The sequence below is a fragment of the Bos grunniens genome, chromosome 3 (assembly GCF_055505025.1).
Source record: "Bos grunniens cultivar Pamir isolate PY7600 chromosome 3, Bosgru_T2T1.0, whole genome shotgun sequence".
In the NCBI taxonomy this organism is placed as follows: domain Eukaryota; kingdom Metazoa; phylum Chordata; class Mammalia; order Artiodactyla; family Bovidae; genus Bos; species Bos grunniens.
In genome coordinates, this window is record NC_141167.1 from 52,476,534 (window position 1) to 52,498,237 (window position 21,704).

Genomic DNA, 21,704 nt, shown 5'->3' on the forward strand with positions numbered 1-21,704 from the left:
AGGAAGGGGTGATCAACAGTGTCAAAATTTGAAGACAAATTCTGAGTAATCAAAGTTAGTAAAAGAACACTATAATTTATTATTTTATCCCTGGTAAATGTAAAATAGATGAAGACAATTAAAACAAGTGGTATTTGCAGATAAAACTGTGCTATATTATTATTTGGGGATAATACTTTATATACTCTATATTTTAAACTGTAACATAAAGTTTAACTGCTCATATTTTCTGTTTGTTTCAGTTATAGCAAGGTTTCTTGATACAGAGCAACTTCTTTCTGTTTTAGTTCAAATTCCAAAGCAAGACACGGTATGTTAATGTATACATGTTATTTTATTATATATTATGTGATATAACTTGTCTTAATATGATGTAACAATTGGAAAATATGAAAGTTTTTTGGGAAAGTACTTTGTCATTACTATCTGAAATATTTTTATGCCTTTTTAAAGGAAGCTTTTCTCCTCAATGTGTTATCATATATGATATACTTAAAATTAAAAGTTTATTAATTGAGGAATTGACATATTTCATTTATCAAATATTTACTTAAAGACATAGTTTTCAAAAACCTTAGATTACAAAACATTTGCTTAATAAACTAGATAAAAATTATGTTAGTTCCAAGGTCCTTTAAAAGATGATCATTATGTGAAGTTTGATTAGTTAGTTTTCAAGTATGCTTAACCTTTAAATATGAAACAAGGCTTTGGATTTTTACAAATTTAAATACTTAGTGCCTGTAGGCACATTCTATAAAGAAAATAATAGATGGTTTTCATTTCTCTTTAAAGTGAATTGAGAAATATTTGCTTTTATCAAATACAATTACAAGTTAACCCTTGAACAGTATGGGGGTTAGGGCACCCTCTTCCCCATCACCAATGCAATTGAAAACCAGCATGTAACTTTACAGCCAGCCTTCTGCATCCAAGGGTTCTCCATCTGCAGATTCAGCCAATTGGATTGTGTTGTACTCTATTTATTGAATAAAACCCACTATGAGTGGACCTGCAGTGTTCAATCCTGTGTTGTTCAAGGATCACTTGCATATTTTTGCTCATGTGCTTAAAAAGGAAAGAAGTCCTGTATCAGTGGAATTTTATTTGAAATTTTATTACTTTGCAAATCCATTGAAGGCTTATCTATATTTAGGAAGCCTTTTCATATGGTAGAGGAAATACTCTTAAGGTTCATTTATAATAAAAACATCATCATATGGAAAAGTTTTGGCTGTTGGACAGGAGGAGAATTGGGAGTTTCCTTAAATAATTGAAACACTTTAAAATTCAATATATACAAATGAGAGGTAACCTAGAACAACTGAAATCTGAAACAAAAGTAATCGATACCATACAATGAGGTTAGAGGCATTCCTTCCACTTCAGTTTCTCATAGTGTTTGTGTATAACTGGTGTTGATATTGTTTCTTCCTTAAATGTTTGGTGGAATTCACAAATAAAGCTGTTAAAACTTGGAATTATTCTTTGTAGGGAGATTCTTGAGTATAAATTCAATTTCTTAAATAGATATGATGCTATTCAGGTTACCTGTTTCTTCTGGAATGAACTTTTAATTAGGGTATTTATTTCATTTGTACTTAATGAGATTATTGGTATGTTACAATTTAAATCTTCTGTTATGGTACTTTTTTACATTTATCTCACCTATATTCTCTTTTCCTTTTCTTCTGCCTTCTTTTGGTTTAAATGGATACTTTTATGATCCCATTTTACTCCTCTGTTGATTTATTGGATAAGTTCATTGTTTTTTTTATTTTAATGGTTGCTTTCAGGTTTATAGAATACATCTTTAGCTGAATTCAGTCTACCTTCAAATAATATTACATCACTTCCCATGTGGTGTAAGAAGCATAGAGTAGTGGCAACAAAAGCAAAAATAACACAAGCTGGGAATATATCCAATTAAAAAACTTCTGCTCAACAGAATATATATAAAGGGTTTTTCACTTTACTTCCGGATATGTTCTTGTTAACATGTGTCATTAACCTTTATTTTTTAACCTCTGTACTGGTTTAGCAGTGTTTTTGGAGCCATCAAATATTTACAGACCTTCAGAGACTTAAAAATGAGTTATCAATTATGAATATAAACCCAAAGGACCAGTTAGCCCTTATGATCTTTTGCCAGATGTCCTGCTTTGAATGGTATTTTCAAATGAAAAGTATCTTAAGTAACAGTTTTACTTATGAATGACATGTTTTAACACAGAAAAAATGCAACTCAGTGTAGGAATAGGAAATGGCTACTCTGTACTTACAATTAATATTAGTTTCCTGGGCCTGCTGAAACAAATACTATACACTGCATGGCTTAAAACACTATAATTTTATTGTCGCAGGTCTGGAGGGTAGAAGTCTGAAATCAAGATGTTGGGAGGGCTATGTTTTCTCTGAAACCTGTAGGAGAATCCTTTCTTACCTGTTTTGGTGGTTTGTTGGTAATCTTTGGTGTTCCTTGACTTGCTATATACATTTAATCTCTCTTTTCCTTGTCACATGGTGGTTTCCTTGTGTCTGTGTCTTCACGTGGCTGTCTTTTTCTTATTTGTTTATTTATGTTTTTGGCTGTGCTGGGTCTTTGTTGATACACGCAGAGCTTCTCTAATTGTGGTTAACAGGGGCTACTCTTTATTGTGGTGCATAGGCTTCTCATTGCAGTGGCTTCTCTTGTTGCAGAGCATGGACTCTAGGGTGTATAGGCTTTAGTAGTTGTGGCTCATGGGCTTAGTTGCTCCATGGCATGTGGGATCTTCCTGGACCAGGGATCAAACCCACATCTTTGTATTGGCAGGTGGATTCTTAACCACTGGGCCACCAGGGAAGTCCTTCACATGACTGTGTTTTATTTGAAACCAGTCATATTGAATTAGGAGTCTACCTACTACAATATGATGTCATCTTAACTCGTTATTTCTGTGACCCTAGTTCCAAATAAGACTGTGTTTTGAGGTACTGAGTGTTTAGACTTCAAAATATCTTTTTTTAGAGGGGGACACAATTCAACTCTCAGCTGTGTGTAAGCAAAGACTTTGTTTCAATTTTATTATAGGAAAGAATTAATTATCAGGTTATGCCCGAGAGCAGTCTCATTGTTGTCACATTGTGTAATGTGTAATATGTAGTATTACATAGTCATACATATCCATGCTTTAGTGTCACTAGCTATAAGAATTAGTAATATACAGTTGACCTTTGGACAACATCAGGCTTAGGGGTGCTAACCCCTCTGCACAATTGAAATTCCTCATATAATTTTTGACTTCCTCCAAACTTAACTATCCCTGATAGCTCAGTTGGTAAAGAATTGGCCTGCAATGTGGGAGACCTGAGTTTGATCCCTGGGTTGGGCAGATCCCCTGGAGAAGGGAAAGGCTACTCACTGCAATATTCTGGCCTGGAGAATTCCATGGACTGTAATAGTCCATGGGGTCACAAAGAGTTGGATATAACTGAGCAACTTTCATTTTCACTTAAATTTAACTATTGATAACCTACTGTTGATTGGAATCCTTACTGATAAACCTAGTGAAGTGTTTATTTTAAAAGATCCAAATTTAAGTGGATCCATGCAGTTCTAACCTGTGTTGTTCAAGGGTCAGCTGTACATATTTTTGCATTAGATCATTTCTGGTTTTATTAAGAAAGGAATATCATTTTAGCCAACTACCTCTCTGAGAAATATCTGTGATTAACTAACCAGCTTCTGTAATCAATTTGACTATCAGATTTTAGAAAAGCCAGAAATTTTGGTATAAGGTAATTCTGCACACTGAGAATCTGGAATCTTTCTTCTTGTCCAAAAAAGGCAAACTGTAACTAGCTCCATAAGGTTATTAAGGGCCAGTGTTACTTGTCATCCTTTTTAGTTTTGGGGGGACCAGTCATAGTTGTAAATTTTTTCCTAACCAGCACATATGTCCTTTGTGGAGGTTTTTTTAAAAAAATACTTTTCAGATGAGATTTACTAACTTTTAAGGAAACTTAAGCAATATATTGACTTCATACATAATTCATAAATTTCAGTCTTCCTTTATTGTTTCTCAGTTAATGTTTTCCTAACCATCTGGAGATATATTTAAATGATACTTTAAAGTAATTTAATATAAGCATCTATATCTTACTTAAACACAATATTTACTAAATCAGTTCAGACTTGTGCTGGTTAAATGGCATGATTTGCTTAAACTTATGGATGAACTAAATGTTCTATTGGCTGAATTTTATGATTGGCTTAAACTTCTGAATGAACAAAATGTTCTCTGAAAATTTCCGGTGTGAAATTGTTTACCCAAGATGAATTCTTATATTTTCTGTTAAGAACATTGATTTTTAGAAAATGCATATTTTCCAATCATAAGCATTCATTGAAAATCAAACTTAAATTTCTTTTTTAAATTAATCCAGATGTATTTTCTTTTTATGTAGTCTTTATAACCTTACTATTTAATGTTTTTCATTAAGAATGTTTGTATTTTCCATTATAAAACATCTAAAGTACTTACTCCCACATTTGAAAACTTTGATATTAAATAATTTTTTCAAGTTTTACCTAAGTTTTAAATTTTTCCCATTGATTTCAGACTGCCGTAAAGAGTATCTGGGTCATAGCTCTTTCTTTTATTAATTCAACAAGTTATTTTACCAAGCACTGTGGTGAGTGCTAGGGATATAGTAGGAAGTAAGCCTCTAATCCAAAGGAATTTAAAATTCATTTTGAGATTTTGTTTTCTTATTTTTTTAAAAAAGCAATTACAGCATAGTGTTATCAGTAACTGTAAGGGATGCGATATTCTACCCTACTTCCAAAGTGACAAGGTAGCCTGCCACAGTTTGATAAATGCTAACAGAAGACACAGACTCCTAGATCAGAGAGAAAAGACTTTATACTCATAACAATAGCCACAGCCAGAATATCAACATTTTCTTCACTGCTTCCCCAAGCTCCCTTTCCAACAGGATGATGTGAAGAGGGCTATATGACACCTGCACATACAGTGTTTCACGGGAGAGAACTGCTGATGTAGGGAACCTGAATCTTATGGGCAGTAAGCGTATGTGCTCAGTTGCTCAGTTGAGTCTGACTTTTTGCAACCCCATGGACTATAGCCCGCGAGGCTCCTCTGTCCATGGAATTTTCCAGGCAAGAATACTGGAGTAGCTTGCCATTTCCTACTCTAGGGGATCTTCTTAACCCAGGGGTTGAACCATATTTGCCTGCTATTCTGCAGGGAGGCCCCATCTTTATTTTCAAGGACTGTGAGCAAACCTACCCTTTGCCCTAGAAGTAGACAATATATCTTTCAAGTGTGTTCACTATACAAACATCCTTGAAAAGTCTGTGTAGAACAAAGGCAGTCAGTGCCTTTGCTCATTAGATGTGCAAAAATGCAAAAGGCTAATAGAGAGTTGTCTCCCAATTCTCCTTGGTGAGACTCTCTTCTTCACTTTGAAAAAGCAAACTGTAAAGAGACTTTATGTGTGTGTGTGTAAGTTGCTCAGTCAGGTCTGACTCTTTGCAACCCCACTGACTTAGCCCACCAGGCTGCTTTGTCCATGGGATTCTCCAGGCAAGAATACTGGAATGGGTTGCCATTCTCTTCTCCAGGGATCTTCCTGACCCATGGATCAAAATTAGTGTTCTATTGTAGCATAACAAATGACCTCAACTATAGCAGTTTAAAACTATACATATTTATTACCTCTCAGTTTCTGTGGGTCAAGAGTTTAAGGTCTTACAAACTGCAATTAAGGTGTCTTTTGGGGCTAGATACTTATCTGGAGTACTCACCTAGGGAAGGGTCTGGTCTGCCTTCCTGCTCATGTGGTATGGACAACAGTTAGTACTTTGAAACTGTAAAGTTTATAGCAGTTTAATTTTTTCAATGCTATCAAGGTTAGGAGAAATTGAAAAGAGACAGAGAAAGAAGAAGCAGGAAGGAAATCACCAGTGATGTAAGAGATTAAGAGAGTATTTGTGTAATACAACTCCTCTACAGCAGATTTTCTCAACTTTGTATTATTTATGTGTTGAGATGGTAATTCTTTTACTGTTCTGTGCATTGTAAAATGTTTAGTGGTATCCACAGCTTCTACCTACTAGATGCTTCCCTGCTAGCTCAGACAGTAAAGAATCCTCCTGCAATATAGGAGACCTGGGTTTGATCCCTGGTTCGGGAACATCCCCTGAAGAAGGAAATGGCAACCCACTCCAGTATTCTTGTCTGGAGAATCCCATGGACAGAGGAACCTGGTGGGCTACAGTCCATGGGGTTGCAAAGAGTTGGACATGGCTGAGTTTCTAAGCATGGACCATAGCTTCTACCCACTAGATGCCAGTAGAATCCAATTGTTACCTGTTGTGGTCTTTTACAGACCGGGACCTGCGGACTGGAGTTGACAGAAAGAGAGAAAGCAATATCCCTCGGGTTACGTGGAAAACCAATAAAGCCCGTGCACTGGACTTGTAACGCTCACGAAGGCATAGGGCGTCCTCTCAAGAAGGTCTTGAAAGCCCGGGTGAGAAAGTGAGCTCAGTAGGTTTCCACTCTCTAAAGAATTGGTGGGAGACAGAAAGAAGGACGTGGGGGACCCAAGTCTGTAGTGGAACAAGAGTACTTTATTAGCAGAAATGCATATTGCCTGGAATGCGGGAGACCAGGGTTCGATCCCTGGATTGGGAAGATCCCCTGGAGAAGGAAAATGGCAACGCATTCCAGTACTCTTGCCTGGAGAATCCCATGGAGGAAGGAGCCTGGTAGGCTACAGTCCATGGGGTTGCAAAGAGTCGGACACGACTGAGTGATTTCACTTCACTTCACATGCTCATATATCTTCAGTAAAATGATTACTCAGCAATTAAAAAGAATGAAATTCCACCAGTTACAACAAAATGGATAGTCTATTAAGTACAAGGTCGCTGAAGAGAGTCACTGAAGGGAGTCACTTGAAGGGAATCCAAGCAGGTGCTCTTTCCCATGATCTCAGTCCTGAGAACTGCATACAGCTCTACTTGTTTCTGTATTCCAGGAACTGATAAGGAACAGAGAGTCCTTGAGAAATGGCACACAAAGGAAGAAAGTGCAACATATTGGATCCCTTAAAGTTGAATGTCCCCTGACAGTTACCCCAAATGTTACAGCCAAAAGTGTCTTCAGGCATTATGAAAGTGAACATTCACATGATGACCAGTCAATATTCTGGTACTTCTGAAACTCCCCTCCTGGGCTTTCCTGGTGGTCCAGTGGTTAAGAATCCACCTGCCATGCAGCGGACGTGGATTTGATCCCTGATCTGGGAAGATCCTACAGTCCATAAGGCAACTGAGCCCATGCACCACAACTACTGAGCCTGAGTGCCACAACTGCTGAAGCCTATGCAGCCTAGAGCCCGTGCCCTGCAACAAGAGAAGCCACTGCAGTGAGAGGCCTGGGCACTGCAACTAGAGTACAACCGTGTGCAGCAGCAAAGACCCAGCGCAGCCAAAAATAGCAAAATAAAAACAAAACATGAAACTCTCTTTCCGCTTCTTCCTGTTCATTATTTTCTACCTCCTTCTGAAAAGAAACCACTTTTTATTACTTTTTAATTTTTCTTTATAACTTAGTTTTACCAGTTTTTTAAAAAACTTTACATATGAGGAATTATTCAGTGTATATTTTTTTAATCTCTGGCTTCTTCTATCCAACATTATGTTTGTAAGATTTAATCATGTTGTCACATGTAGCTATAGCTCATTTAGTTCCATTGCTATATAATATTCCACTGTATGGATATGCCATTATTTATTTCACTGTTGTTGAACTTTTGAGTTGTTGGCAGGTTATAGCGATTAGAGATAATATTGCTTAACAATTTTATATCTGTTTCTTAATAGAATTTTGGACATATTTTTATTGGGTACATAGGAATGGAATTTAGTAGATAATGACAAAATATTTGCCAAAATGTTTTTTAAAATGATTGTATCTACTAATTTACACTTCCATCAGGAGTATATGAGAAGTCTTATTGCTCTTTTCTCAAACCTGATCTTGTCAGTTTAAAATTTTAGCTATAGTGGTTGGTAGATAGTAGTACTTCATTGTGGTTTTAATTGGCCTTTTTTGTTAATGAGGTTGAATGTGCTTTCATATGTATATTTACATTTTGAATATCTGCTTTTGTGAAAGTCTTGCCCATTTTTCTATTGAGTTATCATTGTTTTTGGTTTGTAGAGCTTCTCTTTATATAAACCCCTTGTTGATTCTGTGTGTTGCACATATCATTTCCCATTTTGTAATTGGCTTTTTTTACTCATTATTGTGGAGTAGACCTTGTTGGTGTGCCACCTACATCCTCTTGGTATTCACTTTTGTGTAAGATATGCTTCTTTTTGCAAGCAGCTAAAACTTTCTACCTGAGGACTTTTCTCTGGTCCCAGGGAAACTAGTGAGTTGCCTCACTAGTTGTTGCCTCAGTGCCCCAGTGATAGGTCTTAACCAGTACCGAATAGGAGTTGATGAATAAATTCCCTATATTCCTTACCTCTGGAAGTAGTTTCTTTAAAAAAAAAAATGTTTGTTTTCTTACTTGGTTGCACCAGTCTTAGTTATGGTCCTCAGGATCTTCGATTTTTGTCACAGCATGCACAATCTTTAGATGCTGTCAGTGAAGACACATTTGAGAAAGTGGTGGCCTTCAATAATTGCTTCTGTTCTTTGTGTTCACTTTTTTCTTTTGAAAAACTCCAAAGGCTTGTCTTTTAATGCAGGGTGCTAGGTCTTCATGGGGTGAAGCAGTTTTGAAGGTTTCATGGTTTCGTTGAATAGCCTGTTGCCACATATTATATAAAGCAGACTTGGAGAATGTGAATCACCTGTTGCAGTGAACCCGTAATTTAAGAAGGGCTCTTGGTATTTTGGAGAAGGCAATGGCACCCCACTCCAGCACTCTTGCCTGGAAAATCCCATGGATGGAGGAGCCTGGTAGGCTGTAGTCCATTGGGTCACGAAGAGTCGGACACGACTGAGCAACTTCCCTTTCACTTTTCACTTTCATGCATTGGAGAAGGAAATGGCAACCCACTCCAGTGTTCTTGCCTGGAGAATCCCAGGGATGGGGGAGCCTGGTGGGCTGCCGTCTATAGGGTCGCACAGAGTTGGACACGACTGAAGCGACCTAGCAGCAGCTTGGTATTTTAAATGCAGCTTTTTTTTGTTGGCAGTCTTATTAGAGTCTTCTGCTATCTCATCATTGGATCTTTCCCGTTTTTCAAAGAAGCTCTTCAGTGGGGTTTGCTTTTTCACTCACTTTGGCTAGGGTTAGCTTGTGGGCTTACCAAAACTGTGACAAGACAAGTGCACAGTGTGGCAAATAGGTGTCAATGGAAGTGGTAAATAAAATAATGTGTGCCCATGCTCGGACTGAAATAAGTGTTGGATTCTGACTTAGAGCCTGCTACCAGATACAGCTGTGCAATTGAAGTACATCAACTCATTTGCCTCTCTAAAGCCTGACACCAGATGCAACTTGTTGCTTGCTACTCAATGATAGGGTTTTGATGAGTCTGCAAGCAATTAATTTATTATGGTGATTTCCCTGGTGGCTCAGATGGTAAAGAATCTGCCTGCAATGAGGGAGACCTGGGCTTGATCCCTGGGTTGGGAAAATCCCCTGGAGAAGGGATAGGCTCCCCACTCCAGTATTCTTGCCTGGAGAATGCCATGGACAGAGGAGCCTGGTGGGCTACAGTCCTTGGGGCCTCAAAGAGTCGGACATGACTGAGAGACTTAAGCACAGCACATCATGCTTGCTTCGTATCACATATCTATCTTCTGTGCAGTCAAACCTATCTGCCAATGATAATCTATATTTGTTGCCATTCCCCACCACTAACATCACCATGTCAGCTCTTCTTCAGATCATCAGGCATTGAGATTCTTATAAAGAGTGCACAACCTAGATCCCTTATACTTGTAGTTCACAGTGGGTAGGGTTCACACTCCTATGAGAATCTTAATGCCACCGCTCATCTGACAGGATTTAAAGCTCAGAAAGTAATGCAAGCAGTGGAGAGTGTCTGAAAATACAGATGAAACTGCTTGCTTACCCACCAGTCACTTCCTGCTGTGTGGCCTGGTTCCTAATAGGCCATGGACCGTTAGTGGTATGGGGCCCTGGGACTGATGACTCCGGACCTAGGTGGTTTACCTGCCTAGGTTAATAAATAAAAATATTTGGAAAATGTAAGTGTAGAATGTTCAAAAGGAAAATTCATTCATGTATTAAGTATTTATGGTGTCCACATTTGGATTTTTTTGTCTGAATAGGTTAATGTAGCTGAATCAAAGATAACAAATTTAATATACCTAAAACATACCTTGGAACTTGTGGATCCTTTAAAGGTAATTTATATGTGTGTGTCTTATGTAAAACATGTCTAGCATCAGTTTTTTAAAAGTTTTTGTTTTGAAAAAATTTCACATTTAGAATGTTTTAAGAATAGAAATAATGAATTCCCATCTTCTCTCTCTTTCCACACACAGCACACACACATATTATTACCTTTGTTATTACTCTTAATGAACAATTTGAGAATGAATTGCATTCTAAAGTGCATACATCCTATGAGCAAAGATGTTCTCTAGCATCACTGCAATATAATTAAAAAATTCAGGATATTTAACACTGATACAATACTATTGCAGTTGACTATTGCACAACATGAGGGTCAGGGCACCAACCTTCCCTACAGTTGAAATTCCACCTATAACTTATTATTGCTGTTTGTATACTCAGTTCCTCAGTGTCCACAGTTCCTCCATATCTGCAGTTCTACATCTATAAATTCAGTCAACTGCAGATCATGTGGTACTGTAGTATTTACTATTGAAAAAAATCCACCCATGAGTGGACCTGCACAGACAGTTCAAACACGTATTGTTCAAGGATCAACTGTAAACTATGTATAGCCTATACTGTATTCATATTTTTCCAATAGTTCTAATATTGTTCTTTATGGTAATTTTTTTTCCCCTGATAGAGGATCCAGTCCAGGACCAGGCATTGTATTTAATGTCATGGTTCTTTATACTTCTGAAAAGTTTTTCAGCCTTTTTTTGTCTTTCGTGATACTGACATCTTGAAGAGTAAGGGTCAGTTGTTTAATAGGATATTCCTGTTTGTGTGATTGTTTCTTCATGATTAAATTTGGGTTATACATGTTTGACAGTAGTACTCTGTGAGCAATGTTGTATCTTTCTCAGTATCAAGAGGCACATGTCACTTTTTCCTTCTTGGTGACAATAACTTTGATCAATTACTTCACTATAAAGTTATAAGTAATCTGTGGAGAGATACCTTGAGACTGGGCAAATTCACTGGTCCTTGTCAAACTTTCACCCCTTGATTTTGGAATTTATTAATGACTTTTATCTGACATAACTGTGATGGTTATACAATGGTGATTTTTCTCATCTATTTTTAATTCTATATGGTGTACAATATTTGAAAAACTTTGAATTAAAAGACAAAGAAGAATCACTTTATAAAAATAAAAAATAATGAAAAGTGTAGAAAAATTTTGTTATAAACTTTATTCTACTACAGACACATACAACAATTTGGCAAAATATTTCAAAAGTGTTGTCATCTTTCTTAGAATGAAATAAGTATAATAAATCATCCCCCCAAACTGATAGTTGATGAAACACAAAGTTTTAAACTTTGGTATGTCTAAGGCAAAGTCAAAATGACAAAGTTAGGAAAATTTTATCACAAATGACAGAAAATCTTTCTATTATCATAAAACTTGTGTAATTTTATGAGAAAATACTGGTGTGCCAATGGAAATGTGGAAAATGACAAAAAATGGAACCAAGTAGTTAATCAGTTCAGTTCAGTTCAGTCGCTCAGCTGTGTCCGACTCTTTGCGACCCCATGAATCGCAGCACTCCAGGCCACCCTGTCAATCACCAACTCCTGGAGTTCACTCAGACTCACATCCATAGAGTCAGTGACGCCATCCAGCCATCTCATCCTCTCTCGTCCCCTTCTCCTCCTGCCCTCAATCCCTCCCAGCATCAGAGTCTTTTCCAATGAGTCAACTCTTTGCATGAAGTGGCCAAAGTATTGGAGTTTCAGCTTTAGCATCATTCCTTCCAAAGAAATCCCAGGGCTCATCTCCTTCAGAATGGACTGGTTGGATCTTCTTGCAGTCCAAGGGACTCTCAAGAGTCTTCTCCAACACCACAGTTCAAAAGCATCAATTCTTCGGTGCTCAGCCTTCTTCACAGTCCAACTCTCACATCCATACATGACCACAGGAAAAACCATAGCCTTGACTAAATGGACCTTTGTTGGCAAAGTAACGTCTCTGCTTTTGAATATGCTATCTAGGTTGGTCATAACTTTCCTTCCAAGGAGTAAGCGTCTTTTAATTTCATGGCTGCAGTCACCACCTGCAGTGATTTTGGAGCCCAGAAAAATAAAGTCTGACACAGTTTCCACTGTTTCCCCATCTATTTCCCATGAAGTGATGGGACCGGATGCCATGATCTTCGTTTTCTGAATGTTGAGCTTTAAGCCAACTTTTTCACTCTCCTCTTTCACTTTCATCAAGAGGCTTTTGAGTTCCTCTTCACTTTCTGCCATAAGGGTGGTGTCATCTGCATATCTGAGGTTATTGAGATTTCTCCCGGCAATCTTGATTCCAGCTTGTGTTTCTTCCAGTCCAGCGTTTCTCATGATGTACTCTGCATATAAGTTAAATAAGCAGGGTGACAATATACAGCCTTGACTAAATCCTTTTCCTATTTGGAACCAGTCTGTTGTTCCATGTCCAGTTCGAACTGTTGCTTCCTGACCTGCATACAAATTTCTCAAGAGGCAGATCAGGTGGTCTGGTATTCCCATCTCTTTCAGAATTTTCCACAGTTTATTGTGATCCACACAGTCAAAGGCTTTGGCATAGTCAATAAAGCAGAAATACATGCTTTTCTGGAACTCTCTTGCTTTTTGCATGATCCAGCGGATGTTGGCAATTTGATCTCTGGTTCCTCTGCCTTTTCTAAAACCAGCGTGAACATCAGGAATTTCACGGTTCACATATTGCTGAAGCCTGGCTTGGAGAATTTTGAGCATTACTTTACTAGCCTGTGAGATGAGTGCAATTGTGCAGTAGTTTGAGCATTCTTTGGCATTGCCTTTCTTTGGGATTGGAATGAAAACTGATCTTTTCCAGTCCTGTGGCCACTGCTGAGTTTTCCAGATTTGCTGGCATATTGAGTGCAGCACTTTCACAGCATCATCTTTCAGGATTTGGAATAGCTCAACTGGAATTCCATCACCTCCATTAGCTTTGTTCGTAGTGATGCTTTCTAAGGCCCACTTGACTTCACATTCCAGGATGTCTGGCTCTAGGTTAGTGATCACACCATCGTGATTATCTGGGTCATGAAGATCTTTTTTGTACAGTTCTTCTGTGTATTCTTGCCATCTCTTCTTAATATCTTCTGCTTCTGTTAGGTCCATACCATCTGTCCTTCATCAAGCCCATCTTTGCATGAATGTTCCTTTGGTATCTCTGATTTTCTTGAAGAGATCCCTCGTCTTTCCCATTCTGTTGTTTTCCTCTATTTCTTTGCATTGATCGCTGAAGAAGGCTTTCTTATCTCTTCTTGCTATTCTTTGGAACTCTGCATTCAGATGTTTATATCTTTCCTTTTCTCCTTTGCTTTTCACTTCTCTTCTTTTCACAGCTATTTGTAAGTCCTCCCCAGATAGCCATTTTGCTTCTTTGCATTTCTTTTCCCTGGGGATGGTCTTGATCCCTGTCTCCTGTACAATGTCACGAACCTCCCTCCGTAGTACCTCAGGCACTCTATCTATCAGATCTAGGCCCTTAAATCTATTTCTCACTTCCACTGTATAATCATAAGGGATTTGATTTAGGTCATACCTGAATGGTCTAGTGGTTTTCCCTACTTTCTTCAATTTCAGTCTGAATTTGGCAATAAGGAGTTCATGGTCTGAGTCACAGTCAGCTCCTGGTCTTGTTTTTGCTGACTATGTAGAGCTTCTCCATCTTTGGCTGCAAAGAATATAATCAGTCTGATTTCGATGTTGACCATCTGGTGATGTCCATGTATAGAGTCTTCTCCTGTGTTGTTGGAAGAGGGTGTTTGTTATGACCAGTGCACTTTCTTGGCAAAACTCTATTAGTCTTTGCCCTGCTTCATTCTGTATTCCAAGGCCAAATTTGCCTGTTACTCCACGTGTTTCTTGACTTCCTACTTTTGCATTGCAGTCCCCTATAATGAAAAGGACATCTTGTTTGGGTGTTAGTTCTAAAAGGTCTTGTAGGTCTTCATAGAACCGTTCAATTTAAGCTTCTTCAGCGTTACTGGTTGGGGCATAGACTTGGATTACTGTGATATTGAATGGTTTGCCTTGGAAACGAACAGAGATCACTCTGTCGTTTTTGAGATTGCATCCAAGTACTGCATTTCAGACTCTTTTGTTGACCATGATGGCCACTCCATTTCTTCTGAGGGATTCCTGCCAGCAGTAGTAGATATAATGGTCATCTGAGTTAAATTCACCCATTCCAGTCCATTTTAGTTCGCTGATTCCTAGAATGTTGTCATTCACTCTTGCCATCTCTTGTTTGACCACTTCCAATTTGCCTTGATTCATGGACCTGACATTCCAGGTTCCTATGCAATATTGCTCTTTACAGCATTGGACCTTGCTTCTATCACCAGTCACATCCACAGCTGGGTATTCTTTTTGCTTTGGCTCCATCCTTAAATTTTTGATATGAAAAAGTGACAGAATGTATACCATAATACTTGTCTTTGGAGGTATGATAGAATAATAAATGTGTTTCTTTATGCTTTTATGAATTACTTGTTTTTGTTGGTATGTAAATATTATTTTTCTATTAAAAACCAAAAAAGTTATTATTGCCATTGTCTCATAGAAAACTAAAATAAGGTTAAAATCAGATTACCTATATTTTCTACTGTTTATTCAAATAATGACCACACATAGTTTCCAGTAAGCAAAATAAGAATCCATACTTTTGTCATATAAGAATGGAGAACTTGCTCTATTTACCAACATAAAAACACTTTTTTAGTTTAATGTACATTTAACCCACATTTTGGAAGTATACATAGAATACTCAGAATATATAATGATAACTGTTTAAGTTACTATTGACAATAAGCAGTTTAAAGTTAATGATTAGTTAGGAGACAAGAAAAGTAAGTCATAATAGTAAACCAGTGGATGGTACTGTTTAGCCATGTGCTCTTTATCTGGAAAATGGGCCAGATACAATCTGTTTTCACCTGCATACATAAAATATCCTTTATGAGTATGTAAATGAGAAAATGAAGCAAGAAAGTACTTGGTAAAATGTAAAGTACTAAACAAGTCTAAATGTTTTGTTTCAATAATGTTGTAATTTATTATCCTTAACTATGTTTATCTTATTCTTTAATAGATTACTCTGAAGAACTGTAACACACCTTTATTAAGAGCTTATTATGGTTCCTTGGAAGATAAGAGGTCTTTGTCATTCAACTGTTAATAAAATAGCAGATTATTCCTTTCTTCCTGATCTTTACTGATTTTAAGAACTCTATTTGTATTCTGTAGGACAATTACTTAAGTGTTGGTTAACAAAAACTTTATTTATTAAAAATTTATTTATATATTGCATTTTATAAATAACAATAGATAGGGTAACAGCATAATTTTTGTTAGTGGACAATTAGAATAGCATTAAAAACTGGAATCATGCAAAATTTTGATGTTTCTTTTTTAAGCTATTCTCCCTGGAAAAACTTGCAAATCTAAAAATATATTAGTCTCTTATGTTAAATCATAAGGACCTAATGTAACAAAAATAGTCTATATGAATACTGAATAATATTTAGTTATAGTTTAATTTTAGTATTGCATTTAGCAGTAGCACCTTGTTTCTTGACCAGAAAGACTCATGATACTTAAAAACTGTTATTTTATTGATTCAAGATTCTCACCTTGTGTGAGGTCACAAAATGAGGTTAATAATATAACTGAATTATTACAGACAGATATATAATAGAATAAAATAAAAGGTTAGGAAAATAGGTGTTACCAGACTTATAGTTTGCATGATCACTATAGTAAGTTATTAAACTGTCTCACAGTATGTTTGGTATCTCTTGCCCCAGCTGAGGGCAAAGACCATATATTAATTCTTCTTTGACTCCCTGCACCTAACTCAATGCTCATGGTATAAGTAAATGTTAAATGAGCCCACGAGCGTGAAACCAGAATTTTATAATAGTGATTCAGGGATATATTTTTATATTCACACACAATTAGTATGTATAGTTTGGGAGACTACTAGCCATTGTAGGATTATCCTTGGTGATGTCACTTTTTTTTTTTTAGGAACGTACTTAGGACTGACAAAATAGTTTAAAATTGATGTAGTCAGAGTCCTAACTTGTATAGTTTCATATATATATTGACTATTTACAAAAAAATTTTCAACAATAATTTTAAGAAGATATGATATTTGCTACCATTAACATATTCAAATTGCAAATTAAAATAACTGACTTATTACCTATAATTTCATTTTCAGGTTTGGAATCATACTTGACAAGATTAAAACAGTAATTAATGATGATGCCAGATACATGAAGGGATGCCTGAACATGAGGACTCAGAAGTGCTATGCAGTGAGGTCTAACATAAATGAATTTCTTGACATAGCCAGAAGAACATATACAGAGATTGTAGATGACATAGCAGGTAGTTTTGAGCATATGTTTTCTGATTTTTCGAAATAAAGCAAATTGTTTTAGGACATGCTTTTTGTTTTTGCTGATGATATTAACCAGGCATATTTTAATTTTATTTTTTGTTACCAAAACGACAGATAAGATTAAAACGTATTATCGTCTAGGAAAGTTACTCAGTCCTGTCCTACTCTTTGTGAGTATGGACTGTAGCCTACCAGGCTCTTCCCTCCATGGGATTCTCCAGGCAAGAGTACTGGAGTGGATTGCCATTTCCTTCTCCAGGGGATCTTCCATTTGCCATTTCCTTCTCCAGGGGATTTTCCCGACCCAGGGATTGAACCCAGGTCTCCCGCATTCCAGGCAGATGCTTTAATCTCTGAGCTACCAGGGAAGCCCATATTATCGTCTGCTGCTGCTGCTGCTAAGTCACGTCAGTCGTGTCCGACTCTGTGTGACCCCATAGACGGCAGCCCACCAGGCTCCCCGTCCCTGGGATTCTCCAGGCAAGAACACTGGAGTGGGTTGCCATTTCCTTCTCCAATGCATGAAAGTGAAAAGTGAAAGTGAAGTCGCTCAGTTGCGTGCAACTTTTCGCGACCCCATGGACTGCAGCCTACCAGGCTCCTCCATCCATGGGATTTTCCAGGCAAGAGTACAGGAGTGGGGTGCCATTGCTCATATTATCGTCTAAGGAACCTTTTTTTTTATTTTAAAGGCTCCATTATCGTCTAAGGAGCCTTTAAAAAAAAAAAAAAGATCTCAAAGTGTTAAAATGTATCACTTCTTTTCTCCAAAGTTAAATATAGAGTGTCTTCAAATTTAAATATAGGGTTACATGAAGGCTTGGAGAGTAGTTTTTACCTTAGTACAGTGTTGCATATAAATTATGTGAAAAATACTGTCTATCAGTGCTAATGGGTTTCAGTGGAGGAAGAGATATTTTTGTCTGGGAAAGGTAGCATTTGCAAGCCAGTACAGTAATTCATTTAATGAGTTTATTAATCTCCTAGTAAATATAGTAAAAAATCCTAGTAAAATCTAGTAAAGTCTCTTAGTAAAAAATCTCCTAGGTATTGGGAATACATAGTGAACAGAACAAATTCCCTGTCCTCATAAAGCTATAATAATAGCAGAGACAGGTAATAAACAAACATATGTATGTATATATATGCGTGTGTCCATATTGCTACATAAAGTATATTAATTATATATAGTGCATAATTTCACATAGATGTAAGGTAAATGAAGAAAAAATAGATTAGAGGGGTCAGAGAATGACTGGGTGTAGAGGCATAGAAGATGGGAATGTTTTTAGTACATAAAATAGCCTACAAAGGAATTCTACCACCACCCCCACTTTTTTTTTGTACTTTAGTTTAGTACAAACTAAAGCACAATGGCCTGAAGAAACTTTAGGGGATGAGTGAGGAAATTTGTTAGGATGGAATAAGGCATTTTCTTACAGAACTAGTAAGAGATAATATGGTCAGAAATGTAGACTGGGGATCTGAATTTAGTTTTTGAAGGTCAGTTTGGAGGTTTTTCCCAAGGAGAATGTAGAGGCAGTGAGATATTTTTGCTCTGTGGAGTGAAATTGATCAGGAAGATGTGTTGAATGAGTTTGAGTGGAGCAACGGAAAGAGGAACTATTTTAAGCTACTACAAGTTAACACAGCAGGTGTATATGAGAAAAGAGAAATATGAAGGTTAAAGGAAGAATTGATAAGAGTTAATCATTGAGTAGATATGGCCATGGTAAAGTAAAAAGAAATGTAGCCACTGGTGCTAATTGAAATGATTAGCCTGAGAATGGTGGTACTACTGAGAAAAACAGGAAAATTCTTGGAGGAACAATTTGAGGAATAAAGATGTTAGTATTTTCAAGTAATATTCAAATAGTTAATGGTCATCATGTTAAAAATATAAATTTAGAAATTTAGAACTCTGTAGTGAGTGTGCAATTGATAGGAAGATTTGGACATTTTAGGAATTTTAAATGATGAAACACCTATTTCCTTTTTGGAATATTTTGCCTTGTAAAGTATGCTTTTTAGAGGGAATTTCTTATTGTGAATTAATTATTGCAATAACATATAACTTTTTTCCTTTTATTTTCTTTCTAGCTTTATTGAGATAATTCATATACAGCACTGTATAAGTTTACAGTATACATAATAATTTGATTTATATACCTCATGAAATGATTATCACAATACATTTAATGAACATCCATCCTAATATGTATATAAAATTAAATAATAAAATAATATTTTTTCCTGTGATAAGAACTCTTAGGAATTACTCTGTTAACAACTTTCATATATAATGTGTGTGCATGGATGTGTGCATCCATGTACTCAATTGCTTAGTGGTGTCCTCTTAGTGGACTGTAGCCAGCTGTATACAGCAGTGTTAATTATGCTTACCATGTTGTTCATTGCATCTTTAGTACTTACTTATAACTAGAATTCGTGCATTTTGATTGCCTTTGTCTAATCCCCTCTCCCCTTACCCCTGCCTCTGGTAACCTCAAATCTGATCTCTTTTTTTCTGAGTTTTTTTTTTTTTTTGAAGAATAATTGACTTACAACATTATGTTAGTTCCTATTACACAAAATAGTGATTCAGTATTTCTATACATTTCAAAATGATCACCATGTCTAGTTATGATCTGTCACCGTACAAATATATTACATAGTTATTGACTGTATTTACATAACCACAGTGTACACATTTCATACTTGTACTGCACCTGGACATTTATACCTTTTAATTTCCCTCATTATTTCTTTCCTCTCCTTCCCTCTGACAACTGCCTGATTGTTCTCTGTAGCTATAACTATGTTTTTGTTCAGTTATGTTTATTCATTTGTTTTGTTTTCTAGATTCCACACATAAGTGAAATCATACAGTATTTGTCTTTCTTTGTGTGATTTATTTCACTTAGCTTAATACCCTCTAGGTCCATGCATGTTATCACAAATGACAAGATTTCATTTTTTTAATGGCTGGTGTTAGCCAGATGATAGCATGATACACACACACACACACACACACACACACACACACATGGGCTTCCTTGGGTGGTTCAGTGGTAAAGAACCTGCCTGCCAATGCAGGAGATGAGGGTTTAATCCCTGGGAAGATCCCCTGGAGAAGGAAATGGCAACCTACTCCAGTATTGATTACCTGTGAAATCCCTTGAACAGAGGAGGCTGGTGTGCTATAGTCTGTGGGGTCACAAAAAAGTTGGACATAACTTATCTATTGAACAACAACAAATACACATACCCACACACCACTTCTTTATTCATCTATTGATGGGCAGTAAGTTTGCTTTCATATTTTGGCTATTGTAAATAATGCTGCAACAAACAAAGGGATGTGTATTTTTTTTTTAATACCTAGGATTGGAATTGCTGGATCATATGGTTAGTTCTATCTTAGATTTTTAAAAATATTTATTGAAGTATAGTTGATTTACCTATTTTTAATTTTTTGAGAACTCTCCACACTTTTCCGTGGCAGCTGCACCGATTTACATTCCCACCAACAGTGTACCAGGGTTTTGTTTTCTCCACATCTTCACCAACACTTGTTCTTTGTTGTCTTTTTTGGTAATAGTCATTCTATAGGTGTAAGGTGATATCTTATTGTGATTTTAATTTGCATTTTGGTGATGATTACTGATGTCTAGCATCTTTTCATGTGGCTGTTGACCATCTGTATGTCTTCTCTGGAAAAATGTCTATTGAGATCTTCAGCACGATTTTAAATGAGTTTTTTTTTTTTTTATTAAGTTGTATGAGTTCATTGTATATTTTGGATATTAACCCCTTATCAGATATATCCTTACAAATGTCTTCTCCCATTCAATAGGCAGCCTTTTTGTTTTGTTAATGGTTTTCTTCATTGTACAAAATTTATTAGTTTGGTATAGTCCCATTTGTTTATTTCTGCTTTTATTTCCCTTGCATGAAGAGATACATCCAAAAACGTATTACTAAGACTGATGTCAGCTTACTGCCGGTTTTCTTCTAGAAATTTTATAGTTTCCAGTTTTATATTTAAGTCTTTAAACCATTTTGAATTTATTTTTGTGCATGGTAGTCCAGTTTGATTATTGTAGCTGTCTAGTTTTCCCACCACCATTTATTGAAGAGGCTGTTTTTTCACTATTGTATATTTTTGCCTCCTTTGTCATAGGTTAATTGCCCGTATTAATGTGCATTCATTTCTGGGTTCTCTGTTCTTTTGATCTATGTGTCTGTTTTTGTGCCGGTACCATAGTGTTTTGATTATTGGAGCTTTGCAGTATAGTTTGAAATCAAGAAACATGATACTTCCAGCTTTGTTCTTCTTTTTCTAAATTGTTTTGGCTATTCAATGTCTTTTGTGTTTCCATACAAATTTTAGACTTATTCTGTGAAAAAGGCCAGTGATATTTTTATACGGATTGCAGTGAATCTATACATTTTTTCAGTATAGTCATTTTAACAATATTAATTCTTCCAGTCAGTGAACATGATATATCTTTCTATCCATGTTGTCTACAGTTTCTTTCATCAGTGTCTTATAGCTTTCTAAGTACAAATTAACAGATTTATGTATATTAATTTTGTATCCTGCAACTTTATTGAATTCATTGGTGAGTTCTAATTTAACTCACCAGAGTTTTTTTGATAGAGTCTTTAGGGTTTTCTATGTATAATATCACACAAGTGAAACAAATATTAAGTAAACTCCAATATTGCTAATATAGAGGTTATACTGGGGGAAATCCACTAGACTATTCAGGTATGACTTAAATCAAATCCCTTATGATTATACAGTGGAAGTGAGAAATAGATTGAAGGGACTAGATCTGATAGATAGAGTGCCTGATGAACTATGGATGGA

At 36.4% G+C, this 21,704-nt stretch overlaps 1 protein-coding gene across 3 annotated transcripts in view; it reads left to right on the forward strand.

Moving 5' to 3' along the window:
- MSH4 (mutS homolog 4) overlaps positions 1 to 21,704 on the forward strand; it is a 99,259-nt gene that overhangs the window by 35,489 nt on the left and 42,066 nt on the right. For 2 of the 3 annotated variants that reach the window (XM_086390638.1, XM_086390637.1), the window contains 4 exons: positions 243 to 310; positions 10,332 to 10,406; positions 15,512 to 15,576; positions 16,646 to 16,815. In XM_086390638.1, the coding sequence (XP_086246764.1) occupies positions 243 to 310; positions 10,332 to 10,406; positions 15,512 to 15,576; positions 16,646 to 16,815 (378 nt within the window). The remainder of the gene's footprint in view (positions 1 to 242; positions 311 to 10,331; positions 10,407 to 15,511; positions 15,577 to 16,645; positions 16,816 to 21,704) is intronic. The other variant, XM_086390636.1, reaches the window with a different exon arrangement.